Raw genomic sequence first — 22141 nt, forward strand, 5'->3', positions numbered from 1 at the left:
CCTCTCAGCCCAGATTGCGAACTCCACGTTCACATGTCCTGTAGCCCCTGCCGGTAGCGCAATGCCTGATTCCTGGTAGGTACTCGAGTACTCGGAGAACAAAACCGTCATTCCTGCAATCCCACCGAGCCGCGTACCAGGAATGTGAGGCGCTGGAGCCGAGCCTCAGAGGGTCTTGTCCACCACACAGCCCTCCTGTGGTTGGGCCTCACTGAAGTCTCATCTTCCAATTCCAGAGGGAAAAAATCTGGTGATGTTAACTCATTTTATAACACTCCGATAATAAATACAGAAACTTTGAGTTAGGTCCTTTTGGGAATACATTTCCCCCAAGGCCAGATCAGTTTATGTTCCTCTGCAATGTCTTTCCCATTCCCTAGGTCCTGCTGGTTCAGGAAGTTAACAGGATACTTGCTTTTTGAGAAGTATGTCTTCCTTAAAAAGTCGCCTTATACGGTTTTAGACCGCCCTCTATCTGTCCCTTCCTCTCTCCCCCTGAACGCTGGCCGTCTCTGAGCCTCTACATGCAGATGCCCCAGACTAACGACTCTTCTCTGAGCTCTGGCTCCTCACAAGGCCGCTGGGATCCACCAACTCCTCCGGACCTCTAAGGTGCTTCCTGGAAACCCATGGCACATCAGACTCTTAAACCATGACCTGACCCAGCGCCCTCATTCAGGTGTGCTGCCTGACTTCTTACCGTTGGATGGTCTCTGAGTGCCATGCTAGAGATGCTCACCCTCCCGCTCGCAGGTCCCGTCCTAACCTTGGCCAACTCAATGCCAGCATCCTAAATCTATCACACAGTTCACTGACACCCGTGACATTATTAGGGCAGGATATTTCAACTTTGGAATCTTACAGATCACTATAAATCCCACAAGTAGCTAGCAAAACATTCTGTGTAGCACTGGTAGAAATAGGCTTTAAACAGCTACCGCATGCTGACATTTTTTCGAGTGAAAAGTAAGCAAAGAAACCTCAAGGGCTGTGCTGTCCACTGTGGTAGACACATGCGGCCATCAAGCCTTGCTATATGGCTAGTCCTGATTGAGCTGTTCTGTTTAAATGCAAAGCACGTATCTGACTTCAAACGCTGTAGGGAAAACATGGAAACCATCTCCTTGATAATTTCAAGGTTAATTGTATGCTGAAATGACAATACTTTAGGTATTTTGGGTACAGTTAGTTGTTAACACCGATTTCTATTTTTGTTAATGTGGATAATAAAACACTTAAGTTTACATAGCCAGTTTGCACGCTTCTCTGCTGGACTGTGGCTGCTCTAGACAAGGTGCCTCATGGCTCTTTCATGAGAGTAAGGAGATTATGTAGGGAGAGAATGCAAAATCAGTGCAGAATTAAAAAGCAGAAAAGGTTATGAATGATAGAAGGAAGCTTTGGCTTATGCTTCTAGATGTACGTTCCCTGAACGTACCGCCATGCCAGCTGCCCCGCCATGCCAGCTGCCCCGCCATGCCAGCTGCCCGGCCATGCCACCTGCCCCGCCCCGTTTTTAAGAAGGTCTGATCATCCTCAGAGACGTGAGGCCGACCCAGGGCACCCGACACGGGTCAGAGGCTTGCTGAAGGGTGCCTAGCCTCAGGGGCTTGAAATCAGTATTGATTTTGCTATTTATTTTTCCCTGGCATTTAACTATGCCTTAGATTTATTACCTTTAGGTTTCGGGTTAAGACTCAGAGATGTGGATGACAGGAAGGGCAGTGACAGGCTATGCAGAATATCATTTAATTTATGAACTCTGGAGCTCTGGGGTGCCTTCTAGTTCAAGAAATATATTACACACACACACAGCCTTCATTGTGTGGCCAGGGATTTTCAAGCCCGGTCCCTATTGTGCCCTAAATTTATGGTCTGGCCCGGTACACGGATCTGCGTGCAGTATTTCAATATAAGTTGCTCCAGCCATTGGACGGATGGCTCTCTCTTCCATCCACAGGCTGGGGCATCCGGTAGCTTTTCTTTTATTTGTTAAGGATAAATACGGATATTTAATGCTTCCAAATGAAACCTAAGAAAGAAATGTATTCGGTGAACATAACACGTCCTATCAGCATGCTGTCATTCTTCACTGCGGTGTACGAAGAGGCAGAGGAAGAAAAGTGGGAAATGGGAAAACAGAGGAGGGCAGGACTCCCAAATCTTTTCCACAGCAGGCTTTGAAAACTACCTTGGCCTTAAAAATGGATGGGTGGCTCCTTTCAGACCCTGTTAGGAAAGCGGCATTTGGAGGGGAAGTGAAGATATTCTTACACTCTCTCATATTGGCGGCAATCGTAACTTCCCAGAGAGCGGCAAACGCTTTCCCAGCCTGCGGGCGGGGTCTTTTTCTGCTCTGGGCCGCCGCGCGCACGGCGGGGACGCGCGGAACGAGCCATGCTGCGACAGGCCAGGCGGGGGCGCGGCGCCCACGGTTACTTACGTTGACAGCCGGCGTGCCAGGAATTGCCTGGCAGACACTCATCGCACTTAGGCCCTGTCGTCCCAGTCTTACACTCACAAAATCCTGAGCCATTACAACGGTCATGGACTGAGCCCAGGGGGTTACAATAACACTCTGTAGAAACAAGACAACACAGGCTGGAAACAAGGCCGCGCAGCCGAGAGGTTACCCACGCGCACGCGCACGCGTCCGCGACAGCGACAGCTACGCATCGCTTACTGAGAGAGAGATGCCTGCTAATGAAATGCTTTGGCAAATACGGCTCTTGCCGGCGCATTTATTTATTTGCCCGGCCTTGCCTGGTATCATTTTTATGACACGGGAAGACATCCACAGAAACCTTCCAAGGAAATACGACATCGTGTTCTCCACCACTAACGGATCATAATGGAGACCCCATTTGTCAGGGCATTTTTAGATGGCCTCATGAACACGATGGGAAGTGTGTATATCAAGGATAAATCAATATGCCATCAGTGTAAAATCTGTTTTAAATTATTCAAATAGGCTTCTCTGTTATACCCCATAGCTGAGAACTGCGGAACGTTGCTAAAGTGCAGTATGAATGCACTTTGTTCATTCTGAGGCAGTTTTGACTTTATGATTTGGGACAGCTTTTGCAGATTGCATCTACGAGCCTGGCTAGTACAGCTTTTACGCAGCTCAGATGAACAATCATGAAAGAAAAATAAATTTTGCAACCCCAAGTAACTTTCAACATGAGCATCATTTGAGATATATTTTCCTTTAAGATGTCAGCTGGCAGGACAACATAACTTGGTGTAATAAAAAGCAAATCAAATATTTTCTATAGGATTCCTCACACATTCTTACATAGGCTATGTTTACTTCCCAAGTGCTGTTTTGCTTAAAGGCTGAACCAGAACTCCGTAGGCTTCCACTAGCTTGAAAGGTAAAAACAGCTAGTTTGCAGCATGTGGAATTTGCAGGACAAAGTTTCTTCCCTTTTTATCCCACTGGAGAATCTTGGGCAAGTTCTTAGGCCTCTCAGTCTCTTACTTTCCTTATTTAAAAATGGTCTTATGAAGAGGTTTTCTTGTTCAAACAAACAAACAAAGAAACAAAAAAACCAAATAAAATCATACCAAGCCAACAGCCAAACAAGCAACCATGAAAAGCCCTGAGGATTTTGTTTTAGTGTCTGCAATTTAACATCTATTAGCAATGGAGCCTTGGGGATAACATCACAGGGAAATCCCAGGAATTGGGTTCTGCTTTTGTCATGAGAACTAATTAGATGATTTCTTCAAAGAATGTGGAGTACCTTTAATTGTGATTTATTTCATGTTGATTAAGTCATTTGTTTTTGAGTTCAGCTTTCTTTTGATACAAACATTTATAAGACTAATAGTGACATATGAAATAAAACTAAATTAACTCTAAAATGCTCTCTCCTTGACTGGCTTGGTTTTGTCCTTAGTAACTAGTTTTATTTTCAGTTGGCATTTTCTATTGGAAGGTGTGTCTAGGGAGTTGCTGAAAAAATTTTTTAAAAAGTAATTTTGTTGTGGCTTTAAGATGTTTTTCTGTTCATATGTATATTATAAATCTGTACCTATCCCAAAACTGTATTTTTTGTTTTTTACTATTTAAAGCATATAAATTGACGACAAATCACGAACATTTTGTAAGCCAGGGAGTAGAATTTTTTCTGGCCAACATGAATTCACATACTACCCTAGCCAATTAGCCCATACAAATTGATTAATATAAGGTTTTAGATGTAAAAAAGGTAAACAAAGTTTGTTTAATGTAAAATATCTAAACCATGGTACATCCCAGTGGCTATCGTTGGAAAAGGTGGTAAGTGTGATCAATGTTACTCAAGCAAGTCATGAAAATAAGTGGCAAGAACAGGTGTGGTCTACACTCTGTCTTACAGCTCATTTGGTTTTATTAAACAAATATCATTTATGGGACTATGGTTAGTGGTAGGTGTGGGGGAGATGAGGCTGGCCTTGGAGAGTTATATTTTATTTCCTAAAACCAGAAAGAATATGCAGGGCTGCTAGACTAAAACACAAACCAACCACTTTTGGAGGTTTGATTACGAAGTTATACTGCAATCAATGTATGGGTTCGAAGTATCTCACGTTTGCTTTGCTCTGTAGAAGGCACCACTAGTGGCCTGACCTTGGGTTTCATGGGACGTAAGAAACAATACACTATCATTTGAGATGTGTTTAGTGCCAACTGCCCCACGTTTCACGGATGTCAAGCTGGTTACCCAGAATTATTAGCGGTGATCGCCTAGGGTCACAGACCAAGTGATCTGCCAGCTTCCTGCTGAAGGCTCGAGTTTCTACGCAACACAAGCACGTAGGGCCGTCATCTTCGCGTCATTGCCGTGTCACACAGGGTCAGTCCATGCATCTTTGGAGACATGGCTGTGCTTAGAATGGGTATGAAAATGGGTAGGTCCGCCACAAAGCAGCAGTCACTGTGGCAGCGAGGGATAGCCTACGTTTTATATCTGCCGTGATACAAAATGATGCAAGTAGTTCAGGCATCTATGTTAACAGAGTCCACGTTCTGTCAAAGATGTGGGCCGGTCCCCAGTGGCTTTGATTGCCAATTGTTAAAGACACGGGAAAGTGCCTACTGAAAAAAAAATTTTAGGGAAGACTGAAAATTTGGATGAGGTTGAAATTTTTTGAGATCACTGCCTAGTTCTGTGAAAATGCGTCGGGTAAATACCTGAGACTCATTTTCCAAATTAGTGCTTTCTATTAAAAAGCAGTGTGCAAGTGGACTCTGAGTTACTTGTGGGCGTTCTCTCCAGGTTAATTCTCAGTGCTGCCCCAAGTCTTTGGGGAGCTCAGCTGCGGAAAGCGGTGACGGGTGCCCGCCGTCCCTGAGGGCGAGCCTGGGCACTGGAGCCACAAGCCTCCCGGGCCTTGGGAACAAACCCCAGCCTCAGCCAGTACACAGGCAGCCCTGACTTCTCCCCACCTGGCCTCTGAAGTGGAAAAGCTGGAATCTAATTGTTATGGACTGACTGTATGCATAGATGGACGAGAATCCAAAGAGAGACCATAGCAGGTACCAGCCAGCCACATTTTTCACTTCTTTCTCTGCGAACGAGTTTACCCCTCAGGAAAAGGGCAACACGTTAAGGAATTTTGGTCTGTGGGGGTACTGAAGCTAATTGTAATGGTACATAAAACCTCTTATCTTTGTGTTTCTCTATTCCTTTTATTGATTTAAAGAGGATAAAGTAAATGCTCCCCAAATATTTATAACTTATAAAATTCCCCAAAGGTTCATTATTTTAATGACCAAACTTGCCAGAAATGGAAAAAACAACTGCTCTTGATTTTTTTAAAGGAGAAATAAATACAAAAACCTATATTAAGTTTTCCTTATTTTGTCTGCAGTTTATGTGATTTAAAAGACAAAAAGCTGATCAAGTTGCCTTCTTGTCTGTGGATAATCAAACATGGATTTAAAACAAAACCATACTTCTGAGAATTGGATAGGATGTAAGTGCAGGTTTTGTCACTCACAGATGATATCAGGGCTGGGAAGAGGCAAAACCTCATCAGAACGGAACGCTCTAGAGTAAATATAGCGGGGTGTTGTTAGGTTACCTGCAATGAAAAGTTCTATGGAATAAAATCTTTTCTCTTATGGCCCTTTTCTTTGCTTTATTTCAAATAATATGAAAGTAAATTATAAAACATTTGAATCTTGCATAATTTATAGAAATGGTTAGGTTTTATTTCTGTGTTCCTATTTAGTTTGCCTTTTCTCTTGTTTCCATATTTATAGCATGACATTTATATTATATATTTTTACAGGTGACATTCAGTGCAATGTGAATCTGCATTCAAAATTCAGGCAGCAGCTACCTGTCTTTCGGTTTTTATTAGTATCTTCAAACCTTTGTATCTCAGTGTTATAAAGGCAACTGAACTTCTCCTGTGGACGAGCTCACAGAGGAACTGTGGCTCTCATTCAGAAAGCATTCCATAAGTAAAAGTCTCAAAGCTTCGCTTGGCTGATGGTGTCAGGGTGGTTGGGAGACAGTATTGAAGACTTGAGGTCAGAAAACTCACTCTTTGCTAATGCTATATGACTTGGGTCAATTTGCCTTACTTTTTTCAACTAGAAAACAGGGGAAATTATCAGTGGAACACTTACCCCCTCCACCCCCGCCCCCCGCCACTTTTGTTAATGAGAATCAAGTAAAAAAACATATTTACAAGTCAGTCCACAGTTCACCAAGGGTTTCCTGTACATCCCATATGGTCCCGGTGTGACCAGGAGTTCTCAGATGACTTACCTAAGACACACAGCTATTAAATAGCACACCGGGACTTGAACCCAGTTCTCCAGCCTCTAAGTCCAGTGATTTCTCCACTAATTCACAAATAATAAGAAAGGCTTTGAAAAATAGGACATACTGTAGACACACACAGTATATATAAATGTGGCCCAGTCAAAATCAAAACAACTTCTACAGCTACTCTAATGAGACCCTTGGCAAGCACCTATATGACCTTGACAATCCAATCAGAGAATGATAATTACAGGTTGATTGGATTCCTTTTTTTTTTTTTTTTTTTTGATGGAAAGACCATCTGTCACTCTTCAGCTCCTATACTTTGTCAAAATTGGTCTCTATGTGAAAAATTCTACCTTCTAGGTTGGTTGTCCATATGATTACCTACTGGTGTGGTAACAAGTACGTACCCTTCACCATTTTAAATATATGCATCTCTTCCAGGTAAATTATGCAGTGAAATTCCATTTATTGTTTCTTACTTTTCCATCAGCTCCCTCTCCCAAGACAGGTCGCACTATGCACAGGGCAGGAGAGAGCATTTTGGATGGGAAGGCCACCTGACGCTCTCTGGTTGACATGACCAGCAGTCACGGTCAGCGGGGACAGAGCTCCCGGGATTCAGCCTTATGGGCTCAGTTTTCCGGGGCGCACGACGCTAAGAGAATTAATTATCTAGAATAATTTTGAGAAATTGCTCCTCCTTTTTGGGGACTGTAAAAAAAAATTCAATAAATGGAATTTCTTTACAATGGATGAATGAATAAGTCAGGCAGACTTCTATATTACCAATTAATTGCAAATAGCAATATTTTTAACCAATCAATATTTGTTGATTACCAATTACGTGCAAGAGTTTGTATCCTAATTTCTTGCATCTATAATGAAGACCCATAAAATGAGCTTCCATTTTAAATGTTGAATGTATAACTTCATTTTAAAATTAGGTTGAAATTACCAGATTTTAAAGAATTAATGCAAAAAAAAAAAAAAGAAAAATGGAAAATTCGTTATCACGTAAACATTTTTCAGTTCATTATCTTTAAAGCACCAGTAACATAACAATTCAAAATATATCCCCGGCTACGATTTCAACCAGCACAAGCGAATTGTAATTCTACCACAAGTACGTTTTCTCCGTTGAGAAAGTTCATTCTGGTTCAGTCGTGGTGCAGATCACCAGCCTCTCCACTTTCAATAGCTCCCCATCGCGCGAAAGGCACAGAACAATAGCTGAAATTATAATGGGACTGACCTATGCACACATTCTCATCGTCCAGCTGTGCAGAAGCATTTCTGAAGTAGCCCAGCCTGCATAACTCACAGTGCTGCCCTCTAGTGTTGTGTTTACAGCTCACGCAAATGACTGTATTTAGCAGATCGATATAACTGCATCGATTGGAGTGGCCGAAGCATTCACAATCTTGCAAGGAAGAACAGAAATGTATACAGAGTGTATACGGTAGCAGAGTAATAGCACACTACATGCTCGGATCACATGAGGAGCGGAAGAAAGATGGCGGAACGGCATCACATACACGCGATTCAACAGGACACATGGCGAGCACACGTGGCTGTGACTGGCATGGAGGTAGCATCCGTGTCAGGCAGGATAGAAAGGTTGGGCATTCAGAACAGGATTGCGGAGTGTGAATTCTTGGCAGACAAGATGAACAGAAGCATTTGCAGGTGCACACCTTTTAATATTTGGGAAGGGCTGGTTTCCATGAATGCAAAAATCTAATTTTTGCACACTGAGAACTTTGCCGTCTCTGCATCACCTCCCTCGTTTTCACGTGTGCATCTTACAAAAAGAGCTGGGAGGTGTGTGAGGGCCTGAGACCGGAGGCTGTCACTGCCGATGGCTCTTTGGTTTAGTCTCGCTATCAATTATGCCAAGAGAGTAACCCGGTCAGGGTTCCACAGAAATCATGGCCAATTTAACAGGGATCTAGACAACTACACATTCTTTTGTTGGTTTTTTTTTCCCCAAATGCTAAGAGGAAAGATGTCCTCCAAAAGCCCTTCGCCAGGCCACACCTGCATGTTTGTTTATGTGTGAGAGAAAATATAAAAGGCAGGGAGGTTTTGTGTATGAAAGGGGGTACTTAGGGTTTCTTTTTCTTCCAAGTTTCAAGCTGAGTGTGCTACAAAAGGAAGATCAGGCAGCCACTGGATCCCCAGATTTTTTTCCTTTGTTGCCTCAAAATGTTGGTGGTGCCTCTGAAGCTCAGGGGTGATAATGGTGAGAACGGGACAAGGAGATGGAGAAGAGAGGGGGACAGCAGGTGGGGAAGGTGCAGTGTGACTGGAGCTTTTTTCTCTGTTGCATCTCAACCAAAGAAAGAAGTTGTTAATCTAGTTCGCTCTTTTACAGAGAAGTGGTAAAGACAGAGCCTTTATTGGTAGCAATAACTGTGAAATCATACAAAAAAAACCACCCCAAGCAAACAAAAAACTCAAAAGGGCGAGGAATAACTAGGTGGGGAATCTAATTTGTCTTCTCAAAATACGGGGGTAGACATAGTGGGACGTTCTAGGGGAAGGTCAACCATGATACTGTAAGCCTTGTTTATCTAAAAATACTCCTCCTATGTGCAGCTTTTACTTTAGCTCGCTAGGAAGCCAAACACAGTCACCATTTGAGCCCATTCATTCAGTCATTCATTCATGCATGCACGCCTTCACTCATTCCATGCACATGTGCCAGGCTCCATGCGAGGTGCTGAGTTACTCTTTTGGCCTCGATAAAATTGTGGAAGTGCTGCATTTAGTGGCCAGAGTAAAAATGAATAGGCATCATCAAAAATGAATAAGGAAGAATAAGGAAGAGAGACTAGCCTCCTCCACCTCCTTTTTTTTTTTTTTAATTATCCATATCAGGATGAGGTGGATTCATTTACTGGAGAGTCAGTCACTGCACAGAGAGCCTCCGCGCTGCTCTGCCAACATGCCAAGCACTTGCCCAGTGCCCCTGCACTTCCTGCCACCTCTGTCTGGATTACTCTTCCCCGTGACATCCCTATCGCTTGCCTCCTCACTTTGTTTTTAGCTCTCAGCTCAAAAAAAACCTCTGTGACTGCTCTCTCTGAAATAGCAACCCTAGACCCAAACACACTAATCCCTGAATTTCCCAAGCCTGTTTATTTTTTTTTCACAGAATGTATAGTGCCTGAAAAGTACATTTAGAAAGAAATCTTCCCCATACTCTGATTGTAAGTATGTGCGTGCAGACCATGTCTGTTTTGTGCAAGTGTGGAGCCACAAGCTCAGAGCATCACCTGGTGCCTATTAAACACTCAAAAAGTGTTGTCGAATGGGTGAGTCAATGAATCAACGATGGCCCAAGGCACCTTCCCTTGGGAGACACAGGGAGGTACAGAGGGAAATTACTCTGGAATTCATTCCACTACCATTCTCCTTCCATAAGAGTCTGGCTACATCCTATGTGTTACAGGGTTTAGAAAAACAACAGCCACACAACAAGACAGAACTGAGTTTGTGATTATTTTAGCAGACAGTTGACTATATGTCTATGCGGGTCAATTTAGGCAGGAAAAAGCAAATTTCGGAAAATTGCTGTGTTTTTTAAAATAGATTTTTTCAATCTCAAAGTGCATTGTAGATAATACCAATTTTTTTCCAGATAAATTTTCGTTACCATTGTGTATACAACCCTAACTTCGACCTCACAAACACACTGGCATGGTATAGCACAGAAGACACCATACACACCTATTCACCGAGGGCCACCTTGCACCAGGGGACAACGTGAAGGAGGCCCAGTCCTGCCGAGTCCAACGCAGGGGGCCCCCACCTTGGCACCACTGACCTTTGGGGCCAAACAATTCTTTGTTGTCCTGTATATTACAGGATATTCAGAAGCATCTCTGGCCGCCACCCCCAGGCTGTGACAACCAACATCCCCCTGAGGGACAAAATCCTCCGTAAGACAGATGTGGGATCGTGTAAGGCAGTTGGGATGATACAGTACCTAGCAACCGGCTAGGTAAGAACGATGGAACCTAGGAGCTTTCAGAAGCGGGCGTGATCTAAGCTGGCTTTCTAGATCAGGAAAGACCCGGACCTTGTTGAAGGTTTAGAAGCTCTTTCTGAGACCGGCGGGGGAAGACCGCGGCAGGTCGGAGTCCCAGGGAAACAAAAGAGTGGAGAGAGCCTATGGAAGGAAGAGGGTGCGAGGAAGAGGAGGCCGTTAGAGGTCCCCTTGGTGTCTTCTTTCTTGCTCATCCCCACGCAGCCTTGAATGACACCGTCCCATCACCGAGGTCGACACAAGATAAAGTGCTCGCAATGTGGCCTGCGGATTTTTTTGGCCTCATGAGGGAAGCTTATTCAAAGTTAGCACTGAAGGAAGTTTATGGTAGATACTCAAAAAGAAAGGATTTAGGAAAGCGACTTTAGGTAGACAGAGGAGGAATAAACGAGAACTCTGGAAGTGGAGTCCCCTCCCGGCATGGACCGAGTGGCCCCGCCTCCGCAGGGGCCTCCCCGGTCCCCTGGTCCTTGCTCAGCCCCGGCCCCGTCTCCCAACCTGACGTGGGCTGGGAGCTCTTCCAAACTCAGCGCTGGACGACCAGGTGGAGCTTTCTGTGAAATTCTACTTCATTAGGTGGCTTCCTCCTGCCTCCAGAGATGTGTCTGGACCTTATCGGTGCTGTGACACCAGAGGCTCAATGAGGGAGGGTCCGAGTTCAGGTCAAGAGGCCTCTGGTTTACCCAGAGTGCTTGGCATGACATCAAAGGAAGGGGCTTTGTGACAGTCCCCATTGCTTCCTTTTTCCATCACCTCCCTGGCTTGCGTAGATCTGCGTACGAGGGATGAGGAGGGGTACCCCCCTCCCCGGCACCCTGACTGCCTTCTGAGATGTGCCCGTGGCCAGAGAGGCTTGATAACCCTGCCTGGGGCTGCTCTGCTCCGAAAGAACTTAGATTCCCTACAGTTTAAACCCACGGAAACCCCTCCAAATGGCGCTGTCAGGGTCGGCTGCCTACGTAAGCGCACGTTGCGAGGCAAGCGGAAGACGTGGTTTCAATACTATCATTTTTCCCTTTCCCGCATTCTGACCCATTTCCTCCTTTTCTCTATACGCCACAGGAGGACCGATTTAACGTTAAATAAAATCCAGAAAATGGTTTGACCACATTCGATGAGGAACAGGGAAGCCCTTAGGGTCACTTTCACCAAGTGGGTCAAACTAAATATGGATTTTTGTTAATAAATATGTTTATTTGTAAGAGATGTTTCCTCAAAAAAAGAAAAACACAACACAAGCCCAACAGTCCAGGGTGGAAGATAAGACACGCCTGTCACATAGGACATTTAAAAGAAACAGGTGAAATAAAAACAGAGGTCATTAAGGTTCCTGAAAAGTCTTCATTCTGTGAATGACAGATGCTAGCTGGAATGGGCCGTTCATGGATCACAGATGAGATACGCTGGCTTTCATTTAAAGAATGTAACGTAATTATTATTTTGGGGTCATGATCAATGCTTAACCCAGTACCGATCTCCACTGGTATTTGCTCCAGTTCATTTCAAATAATGTTTGGAAGTAGAAATTCCCAGGGATTTCATTTGTTACAATGTCAAATTGGCACCATATGCAGAACCTGCCATTCTGGTCTCATGACAAGCGTTTCTGAAACTCACTCTAAGTGGGTTTCCATATTTTCAGTGTAAATGAATCACGACATTAATATTCTTAACATTCATGTTAAACAGGAAGCTGAACTGTTATAATTCTTATTCACACATTAATCTTTCAGAAAACAAATGTTGCAGCATTGTTAATTTGCAGCAAATTTCTGACTGAAGTTTTTTTTGTTTTTCTCTTACAGATGACATTGTCAGTATTATTGGATGCATTGATCAATATCAGTCAACATGCCTCACCAATAAGCTGATGGGTACACTTCACAGATATTCCAGATTCATACAGTGCAATATTTCACAACACATAACACCATGAAATCACTGTATGAATCCAAGAATTCCTACCTCTCTTGTGGTTTGCAACTTGAACAGAAGAAACTGTTGACAAAGCTACTTTGGGAGCAACTGGATAGGTTTAAAAGAATGAAGAGCACATTAGAAACAATCGTGAAATGTTCAAACTGCAATAACTTATCCTCAACCCACTTGAAAAGCAGCCCTAAATCACGAGAGTATTTGTATCTATTCTTTCAGAGGGTTTGTTTTCAGTCACCAAAGAAGTCTTACATTTGGCTGGAAATGGTTTAACATTGTCAGAAATGAAGTTTGGATGCTTTATTTTCAGGGGCAAAAATAATTACCTCCTAAATCAAGAATCCAGGTGGGAAAAGATTGCTCTAGTAACAACATGGATACTGGGATTCCCCACCGTCTCTTTGTTAAAACAGCAGTGAGTGGTGTTGAGTTCATTAACTTTATTATTGCCTCGGGTCACCAGGTCATCCTCTCTGTGTGACCATAAGCTCATCTACGTATAAACTGGTTAGGCTATTCTGGTAGAACGGACTAGACATTTCAGAATATGGTCACCACCGTCAGCCATTCAGCAGCCTCTGGACCTCGGTCTCAGAGTGACCTTGCATCTGTCTACCTTTCAAAAATGTAGCCGCCTTCTTCTTCTTCTTTTTTTAAAATTTATTACCTGAGTGACCATATCAGTCTGTTATTGGCAGGGATGTTTCTTTAAGTTGGCCTGCCGTTTCTTTTCCAATTACTCATGAGGAGTTGCTTGTGAAAATACCCAAAGAAAACACGGCCTGATGTTCTTTGCAGATGTTGACAAGATAAATTACAAGTGCACAGAACTGGCCTCCCCTGGACAGTGCGCTTAAGCTACAATTTCAAGTCCAAGTAGTGTATTCGACTGTGCTGCTTCCCAAATAAATTCATCAGGAGTCATTATCCACATTCTGAAACAGTGTGGCTGGCGTGAACTAAAGACTTTTCTGAATGCTTTTATTCCTGTGACACTCACTGAAAACGCAGCAAAATAATTAAATGGGCCTGTTTCGGGTTTTGAACAGCGCATGAGTTTTGTTCCTCTCAAAATTCAAGGGGAAGAAGTGTTAAGTGTTAGATCCTGTCTTGTGTGATTTGCTGAGCTCTGAAATTCAGCAGGAACTACTCAGTGACATTTGACAATGGTCTCACTGAATGTGCCGAGGAATAAAGCTGCTAAACCTCGCCTGAATCCTCCCAGAATTCCACTAATATGGGCAGGCTTGATCTGTTTTTCTTCCACATATGTACGCAGAAACTTGAAAAATTCATTTGAAGCAGATGATTAAGATAATTCTATTTACTAGTAATATATGTATCTAGGACAGTCTCGATTTCATCACTGATCAAGGACTGAAAATGCAGCCCTTCCAGATTGACTCCTCAACAAATCGCTAATATAGTTTGTTTTGCTTAGCAGCTGCATTCGGGTTCCTCCCTTTGCCCATCTCCTCCTTCATCTGTATTCATTAGAGTTTAAAAGGAACATTCGGTATGTAATGAAGGCAGGTAAAGCCAGAGATGTGCCTTTTTCGAGAAGGAAGAAGGTAAAAGAATACAATTTTCTATCAACATAAACTCCTATTTATACAGGTCTATGTATAGCTGTGGGCTAGATGTTGGTGTGAATTGAACATTACGCTGCATCTTATGAATTTTATTGCCCAGTTTTAAAAAGTTCTATTTCTTCCTGTGTCACCGCACTGCTGTCTGCCAGTCTCTTTTTCGTAGGCATTTGTTCAGTTTTGATGTTAAAATTCAGAAACTAAGGACGGCCCTAAGGACGGCCAGACCACAGGCTTCTCTTCGTGCTACTAGAAGTGGCTGTGAATTCCTAAAAGGCAACAAGAAGGAAAGCCCAACAGAGAAAATAAACTGCGATGGATGTTGCCGGTGTGGGGAGGGGAGACAAATTTCTCTCGGAAGTCAATGGAGAACAACAGTACAAGAAAACGGGTCTCCTCAGGGGTTGCAATACGGCTTTTACATTTGTTTTCCCCACCCCTCAATACAACTGATGTAGCAGTTTACTTAACAAAAATAAAAGGGAGACAGTGGAGGGACACCTGTGGCGCTCACGGTCTTTAGGACTTGTCATTGGTGCCCTCGGCTGTGACGAACAGAACTCTGGGCTCTTCTTGGGGCGGCCTGACCCTCCATGTAAATTTAATCAAGTGCTTATAACCCTACGCCATCTTGTTTTTCTCCTACATCTTTCATGGGAGTATTTCGGGGGCACTCTCCATATTAGAAAAGAATTATTCGAAGTATGACTCTTTCAAAGACATGACATTTATGACAATGCTCTTATTTAGTGCTAAAAAAAAAATAGTATATGGGATTTTTTCCCCTCCATAGGTGGGATTTTTTACATCACTAGGAATTTTACATGCTCCTACCTTGTTTTGGGTTAGAAACCTCAAGGGAAGAAATATTCGGCCATATCCTATTAAACTTTGAAGGATCTGCATGCATCAGGAAAAATCAGGGTATGTTATTTTCAGCTACCATGTCATTTGGTCGAAACAGAAAGTTATATGGACAAAGACACAAACCATACATCTGCTCTCCAACTCGGCTGTGACGCACGTAACAAAACACAGCCCCGGCACCAAACAAGAGCAAGCGGTCGATGACTCCCAAAACATTGAATGGACATTAAATACACAGCCCCTTCCCTGACCAAGCTATATTTACTTCTGCAGCCGTAAGTAGACTCTTCATACACCTAACCAAATAGGGGCTGCAGCAATTCAAGCCTCATACAAAGCTGGTGCCTGAAACCAGAAGATAACGCAGAAGAAATAATTTCTCACTTGAGGATTCCAGTCTCTGCAATTTATATTTACCGATATGAACTGGCTGCATTAGTCTTTCCTGAGAGATTCTTTGGAGTATGTTTTAAGTGTGAGCCATTATCTCTGCAAAGAAGTGGATTGATTTCCTATTTTTATTTACGCAATTTCTCAGAGAAAGGAAGAGAGGAGTGACTGGCGGCTGTGGTTGAAGTAGAAGAGTCCAAGGAGCTTCTGATCGTATCGAAAGTTTGCCTACGCGGGCGCGTGCATGTTTTCACGATGTTTTTTTAAACTCGAAATACGTTTCAGAGTTATTGGTTCCAACCCAGAAATAATTATGAGCATTGGTAATTTGAGAACTGATGGTCTTTCTTTCTTAGAGTCACCCGCATAGGAAAGAGTAACTCTGGAAAAGCAGAACAGCCGGCATTAGGACTGGATGCTTTTGAGAGCGATTTTGGCCCAGGTGCACGGACCGTTTCTCTTAAAGCACTCATTTCCTGTCTCAAAACTACGATCCACTGAGGGCAGCTTGAAACCGCCTCCCCGGTGGCCCTGAGGGACCACCCAGGCCCAGAGGAGGCCTCCCACCTCTCAACTCTGGGGACAGCTACTGTCTGGGCTCCTGACCTCTCCCTGCCCTGCGGAGGAACAGGAGTTCTAATATTGCTGGTTTACATTGCACAGGTCTATCTCTCATCTCCGTAATCAGATTCGGTCTCTTTGAGAAAGGGCCAAGCCTTGCAGCAGGGCCTCGGTAAATATCTAATAATCGAGTAATTGATATCCAGCGGCTGGGCGACGGTCAGGGGGTATTATCAGATTGTTTCCTCCATAATTAGATGGCAGCAAATAACATTCTTGTAAGACATGGAACTTGCACGGTAACTTCGGTTTTTTAATATTTGTTAGAAAGCTGATACCCTGTTGCTGTACCAGCTAAGGAAGCCTGTTGATGTTGCTGTATCTGTCGATATTTATGACGGGAGGAAGCACGCAAGAATCTGCCTCATCTGTATTCAGGTGTTACTCAACAGATATTTGCTAATGTGGAGGCAAAATATGCAACTTGTTGGCTGAACGTTGTTTTTCACTTGAGCATTTTCAGGAATGAAAAGAACAAGCCGGCTTGAACTGTGGTGGTCACATTTGAAAAATCAAAAATTGACACTTTCAGAGGATTAAGGTGATTTCTAGAAATGTAGTAGAAAAAATTTCAAACCATTGCTATAGTTTTATATAATTATTTATATGATTAGTGTGAAATTAAGAAAATTTTAGTTTGTTGAAATGGTTCTCTTTTTCCTATAGGAGAGGCGAATACAGGTGATAAGTTTCAGTGATGGGTTTGTCTTGATGAAATAAACCTAATAATATGATTGATTCATTTGTTAGTAAGCTTTGCTGAAACAGTTAAGTGAAGGCAAGAATTTTACACTAAATTAATTTAGAAGTGAGTTTTAGAAATTAACTTCATAAGTTAAACTTTCTTCCATATTTCAATATGTTTTACGAGTTTTCCCTAGAATGTTGGGGTTCCATTTTAAGGGTCCACCTATATGTATAAAAATTAACGTAGGTCATTCTGCTTTAGCGTAGTCACCTTCCTGACCCGTATGGAACTATCAAGATGCATAGACAGCCCAGTTACAATCTGGTCCCTGCCTAGAACATAATTTTTCTCTGTGCTGAGTTCTTAAGAGAGTTTCTTGGGGGTGGGGAGAGGAAAGCCCTTGTAATTCCTGGGAACATAATGAGACATTTTTTTTTCCAAATAACTTTTATCATGTGGGATACCTCAACTCCCCGAACAATTAAAAGTCATCATGTAAAAACCCTAATCTTATCTATACCTGTCTGCAAACTTAGGTGCTATGGTTTTACCTTGGGAAGAAAAATTTCCTTAAAAAATATGGAACTCTGCGGGGCCCCAATTCCGAGAGCACGTTACTATCTGTGCATATGTGTTTTACTATTTAGCTATCATGGGATTTTTCATTTAATACCTCATCTTAATCTTTAAAAATTTATTTTGTTTTATAATTGCAATGAAAGAAGCTTAATACTAGCCAGATGTCCTGTTACAATCATTAGTCTCAGGTCCGGGCACAATATATTACTAACAAATGTTTAATTCCCAGAAGTAAGTTAGGCACATCAGGTGCTGTATTAGTAGTATAATTGAGACAAACTCTACATTATCATATATAATTCCAATAAAAGTTATTTGCATCACATGAAGCTTCTGAGAATTTTTACCCATGGGTCACTTGTATTGAGTAGTTAGAAACTGAAAATAGAAACAAATTATAACACATCAAAAATATTTGTGTTGCCTCTTCAGGTGGGCTGTTGCAGGTTTATTAGCTTCTTTCTTTCATGGGTTAACTAGGGGATAGCTTTGGGCCCATATGAAGGTCTCAGCATGGTGGTCTCCCGCAAGGCCAAGAGCCTGGGGAGTCGGAAGGCGAGGGGTCTGGTTCAGTTCTGCTCCGAGAGGCGGTCTGGCTACAATTTCTCTGGACCCCAGTTCCATATCTGTAAGACTTCGGTGCTGGACTAACAGGTCTCTAAGGTTCCTCTCAGCTGTTAAGCTCCTTCTCTCCAGCTGCTCTCCCACGGCCAGGGTCCAGGGCGTGGGAGAGCGAAGGCCGTCGGGATGAGGCACATGCTCCCTGCAGAATCAAGGGGACTTAGAGCTCTTCCTTGCGTAGAGGAAAAACTTATTCTTGCGTGTCTTGACTTCGGACCTCCTGACTGTCAGAGTGACGGCCAGATTGGAGTTGAGAAATTATTAGTGACGCCCAGATTGGAGTTGAGAAATTATTACTGGGTTGAGGGGAAGGGCCACCACATATGTCCAATAGGAGTATAAGTGGTCATCTCTCCTTAAGGACCACGGTCCCGTGCATCCGGGAGGACGGACTGGACTCCGGAGCCCTCGGCCCTGGGAACATGGAGACCACAGCCCCGCACTCCACAGCTGCCCTTTTTAAACAGAAACAAAGTATCTGAAGTGCCCATCACATGCTATTACTCCGTTGTCATTGTTGAATTTTCAGATTATATGGGAGGATAGCCTAGAAAGTAGCAATGTGGGGGAAATTTATTTAAGATATGGTCCACGCAGATAGGGCTTGGGCAGGATTTGAATCCCAGCTCTACCATTTAGACGAGTTCCTTGACTTCTCTGTGTCTAAGACTTCTCATCTGTGAAGCGGGGGTGATGATACTACCTGTGGGTCAGGATTGCATGGTTAATATTTGCTAGAAATTGTAGTGCACATTCAATAAATATTAGTGCTTATTATCCTATTTATAATAGGAATCAGATAACTGCAGTGTAACAGTTCCTGCTAAACAACAGTTGGGAAAAATAATGTGTGTGTTCTATTTTTTTTTTTTTTTTTTGCAGTCTTAATTGTCCCCAAAGCAAGTGACTCTGACATGTAAAAAAGCTTACTTTGGGGAATAATCCGGTTCTAGGGCCTACGCTGAGTCCTACCTACTATTGCTCAGAAAGCCGTAGAACTTACTTTGGAATACCATGGAAGAGATTTTATTTTTAAAATTTAAAGATGACGTGTTCATTTCCAAGTTTCTTTTGCATTTAGATGCACATCAGTTTAGACTATGAATCAATACGATCTTACATGATCTTTTCTCTTTTTCGTTAATGAGAGACCTCAGAAAACTGTTCCATGACAATTTGGTTGTGGTACTTTAAGTTCACTTTCATGAATCCGAAAAGCTGTGATTCCACTTATAAGAAAGAGGCTCTGGAAGAAATTTTTCTCCTCCGTGCCCCAAGGAAAACTCTTTGTGCAGTAAGTTGGAAAGAACTGTGTTAGAAATGCTAAACCTGTCTGTCTATCGCTGCCTCTGTGTGTACTGAGCAGAGAAGCACGCTGGAGGCAGAAGGCTCAAAACATGATTTTACACCCAGAAAGCTTCAGAGGCAGCGTTGTTCCAGAATATTAGGTTTTCTTCTACCGTCCATAGCATTCACTTAGCATCAACTGTGGTCAGCTTCCACTGGACTCTGCGGACCCTCTTTAAAACCAGAGTGAATTGTGACCACGCTTTCCCGTCAGTTTTTTTTTTTTTCCAGAATACCATGGAGCTTTTCATACGTTAGTAATTTAATTAAATGAGAAGGCAGAATCAAATGCCATGGTCAAATGCCAGGAGTCCTGGTTCAGAAACTGGACACTGAGTGGGACGTCTGGCGTGGCTACCACCCAGGTGACCCGGACAACTCACGTAAGCCTTGGTGGCCTTGTCTGTAGAATGATGTTGGAACAGGGCTCTTTAAATTCCCTAAAGACGCTAACTTTTACATCGTCATTTTTTGGCTCTAAGATTTGGTGGGAGAGAGGAAGCCAGCGTGGCTATGACAGCCACAGCCGAGAGCGTGTCAGCGAGCCCTTGTGCCACACGCATCTTCCCAGAGTGCATGACGAGAGTCCCAGGTGGCGGCAAAGTCACAGGGTCCCCTGCACTTATACAGTGACTGGCCGCTGTTCTTTTGGGGACCTGGAAGCCACGCTATTGATGCTTGGAAAGTGACCTGCCCACTCTGAGAAACACAGCATCATGACGCTGGGGCGGGGGGGGAGACACAGTTTAACACAGCTGTGGCAGGTCTGTCCTTGGGATGTCACCTAGCACTTTATTTTGCTGTAAGCAACTGTCTTGCTTTTTTTAAGAAAGGTTTTGACTGTCCTAGAATATGGACAAGGATGTTTGTAATTGGCATAGCTTATTTCAGGAAGTGCCCCGTGTTCTACAATATGTTTGACATCTGTACTTTCCCCTCTTCCTCAGCATGTCGCCGATGTCTGGTGCCAGGGGAAGACAGTCCCTGCCCACTCTCCTCACACATGGGGCTTGTAACTTCTGTTGATGACACAGCCAGGGACCAGAAAATGGTTTTCTGTTTTTCTCTAGGACACTCAAGTCCCCTGCTTTCCTGTCAGTTTTTTTTTTTGACGGAAATGGGCCAATTCAGGACCAAAAGGCCTATGGTGCAGTGCGGGGGGTTGGGAAGAGTCTGGGGTAGGAGTCCATAAATCTGCAGCTTTTCCTTCGATCCTCTCCCCCTTGGTCTATGCCACGAGTTTAGCTTTCAGAGCCAGACAGGCCTTCCTGGCCGCAGGATACGGGGCAAGTGACTCGGTCACTCTGAGCCTCACGTCCACCACTTGTAAACAGAATCCTGTACACATGTGGGACTATTTCCCTCTAGTTCTAAGCAGAAGCTCTAACTCTTCCCAGGAAGTCAGGCTGTTCATTGGCCAGCTCACCACAGGTGCTCCAAGTCAATGATACCCGGCCCCTGAGTGCGGGGCTCATAGTTACACATTTGAAAATCCATCCTAGGATTTGTCAGAGATCTTGGCAAATCTTGGTTTCAGCTAGAAATTTCCAGTTGCCCCCATTCCATAGAGATAACAGCAAAGGTCCAGATACCAGCTCACACTTAAAAAGTGGATTGACAATCTAAATTCGCCTGGGAAAACATTAATACATGGAAAACGTCAATTTGCTCATGGTGGGCAATTGCTGTCAATAAAAATCGCTAAACCTCTCGGATTATTTTTTAAAGGTAGGGGATACTTCCCCTTCCTTCACTGAAATATTGATTTATTCTCCAGGACTGAGGAAGTAGCTATGTCCTAATGTTCATTCAGTTTTAGGATAACCACAAAGTTCCATGAACGTGAGATGCTAGTTACACAAATATGAAATGGATCTGAGATGAGGGTACACGATATCGTGGGTACACGATACAACCAAGTCCCTAAGGCATTTCACCTGGGACCTTCGCTTTCCTTCCAGAACATCAGCAAACAGTTCAAAATTAATATAGCTCACCATGCACTTTGTTGTAGAGCTACACTAGCCTGATCAGTTTCCCCCTCATTATATAAAATCTAATTAGTTAAAGGGCAATTCAAATGAAACTTTTATTGGGAGGATTTAGAAGTATTAAAGTAAAGGGGGAGAAGCAAACACTGCAGCTCTCTGGGCGGCACAGGCACGTTTACCAATAGCCCGGGGGCAGGAGAACGACCTTGTTATTGCCCTCACGGTCCGCGTTTCCGCGGTGAATCAGTGCGGAACAGAAACATTTGGGTGCTGTATGGAGAGCAGCTTTGACAAGGTCTCCAGTCGGCACCCCATGTTTTCCAGAATGAAAACATGCTGGCACTTTCCCTGCAGGCTGATGGGTTCCTGCCGGTGACACTTGCCTTGTTCCGTGGGCCTGTGAATTAAATCAAATCGGGGATGAATTTTTAACTCTGCGGTGAAGGCAAAGCTCATAATAAGAGAGCACAGGAAAGTGGACTATTTCCCTTCCATGAACTATTGCTTCAAATCGAGTAAGTTGGAGAGGAGGGGAGAGTAAAACACCTCCGTCCCTATTCTATGCTTTACGTGCGTGATGTCAATCATCTGGCGGTAATTTAAGGAAGTAATGTATACTTGGGTTCACAAAATGTTTCTCTCTCTCTTCCTTTGTTGCTTTTTAAAGGGCTATTTTGATTTAAGAAAAA

General features: G+C 43.4%; 1 protein-coding gene across 2 annotated transcripts in view; it reads right to left on the bottom strand.

The window, feature by feature from the left end:
* NTNG1 (netrin G1) overlaps nucleotides 1-22141 on the bottom strand; it is a 247003-nt gene that overhangs the window by 37584 nt on the left and 187278 nt on the right. Inside the window, exons 5-6 of one of the 2 annotated variants that reach the window (XM_054564705.1) lie at nucleotides 15183-15248; nucleotides 12790-12849 (exon numbers count right to left, since the gene is read on the bottom strand). In XM_054564705.1, the coding sequence (XP_054420680.1) occupies nucleotides 12790-12849; nucleotides 15183-15248 (126 nt within the window). The remainder of the gene's footprint in view (nucleotides 1-12789; nucleotides 12850-15182; nucleotides 15249-22141) is intronic. The other variant, XM_054564706.1, reaches the window with a different exon arrangement.

This window comes from Pteronotus mesoamericanus, unplaced genomic scaffold (genome assembly GCF_021234165.1).
Source record: "Pteronotus mesoamericanus isolate MK-2021 breed Mesoamerican mustached bat unplaced genomic scaffold, CSHL_Meso_final scaffold_99, whole genome shotgun sequence".
Lineage (NCBI taxonomy): Eukaryota > Metazoa > Chordata > Mammalia > Chiroptera > Mormoopidae > Pteronotus > Pteronotus mesoamericanus.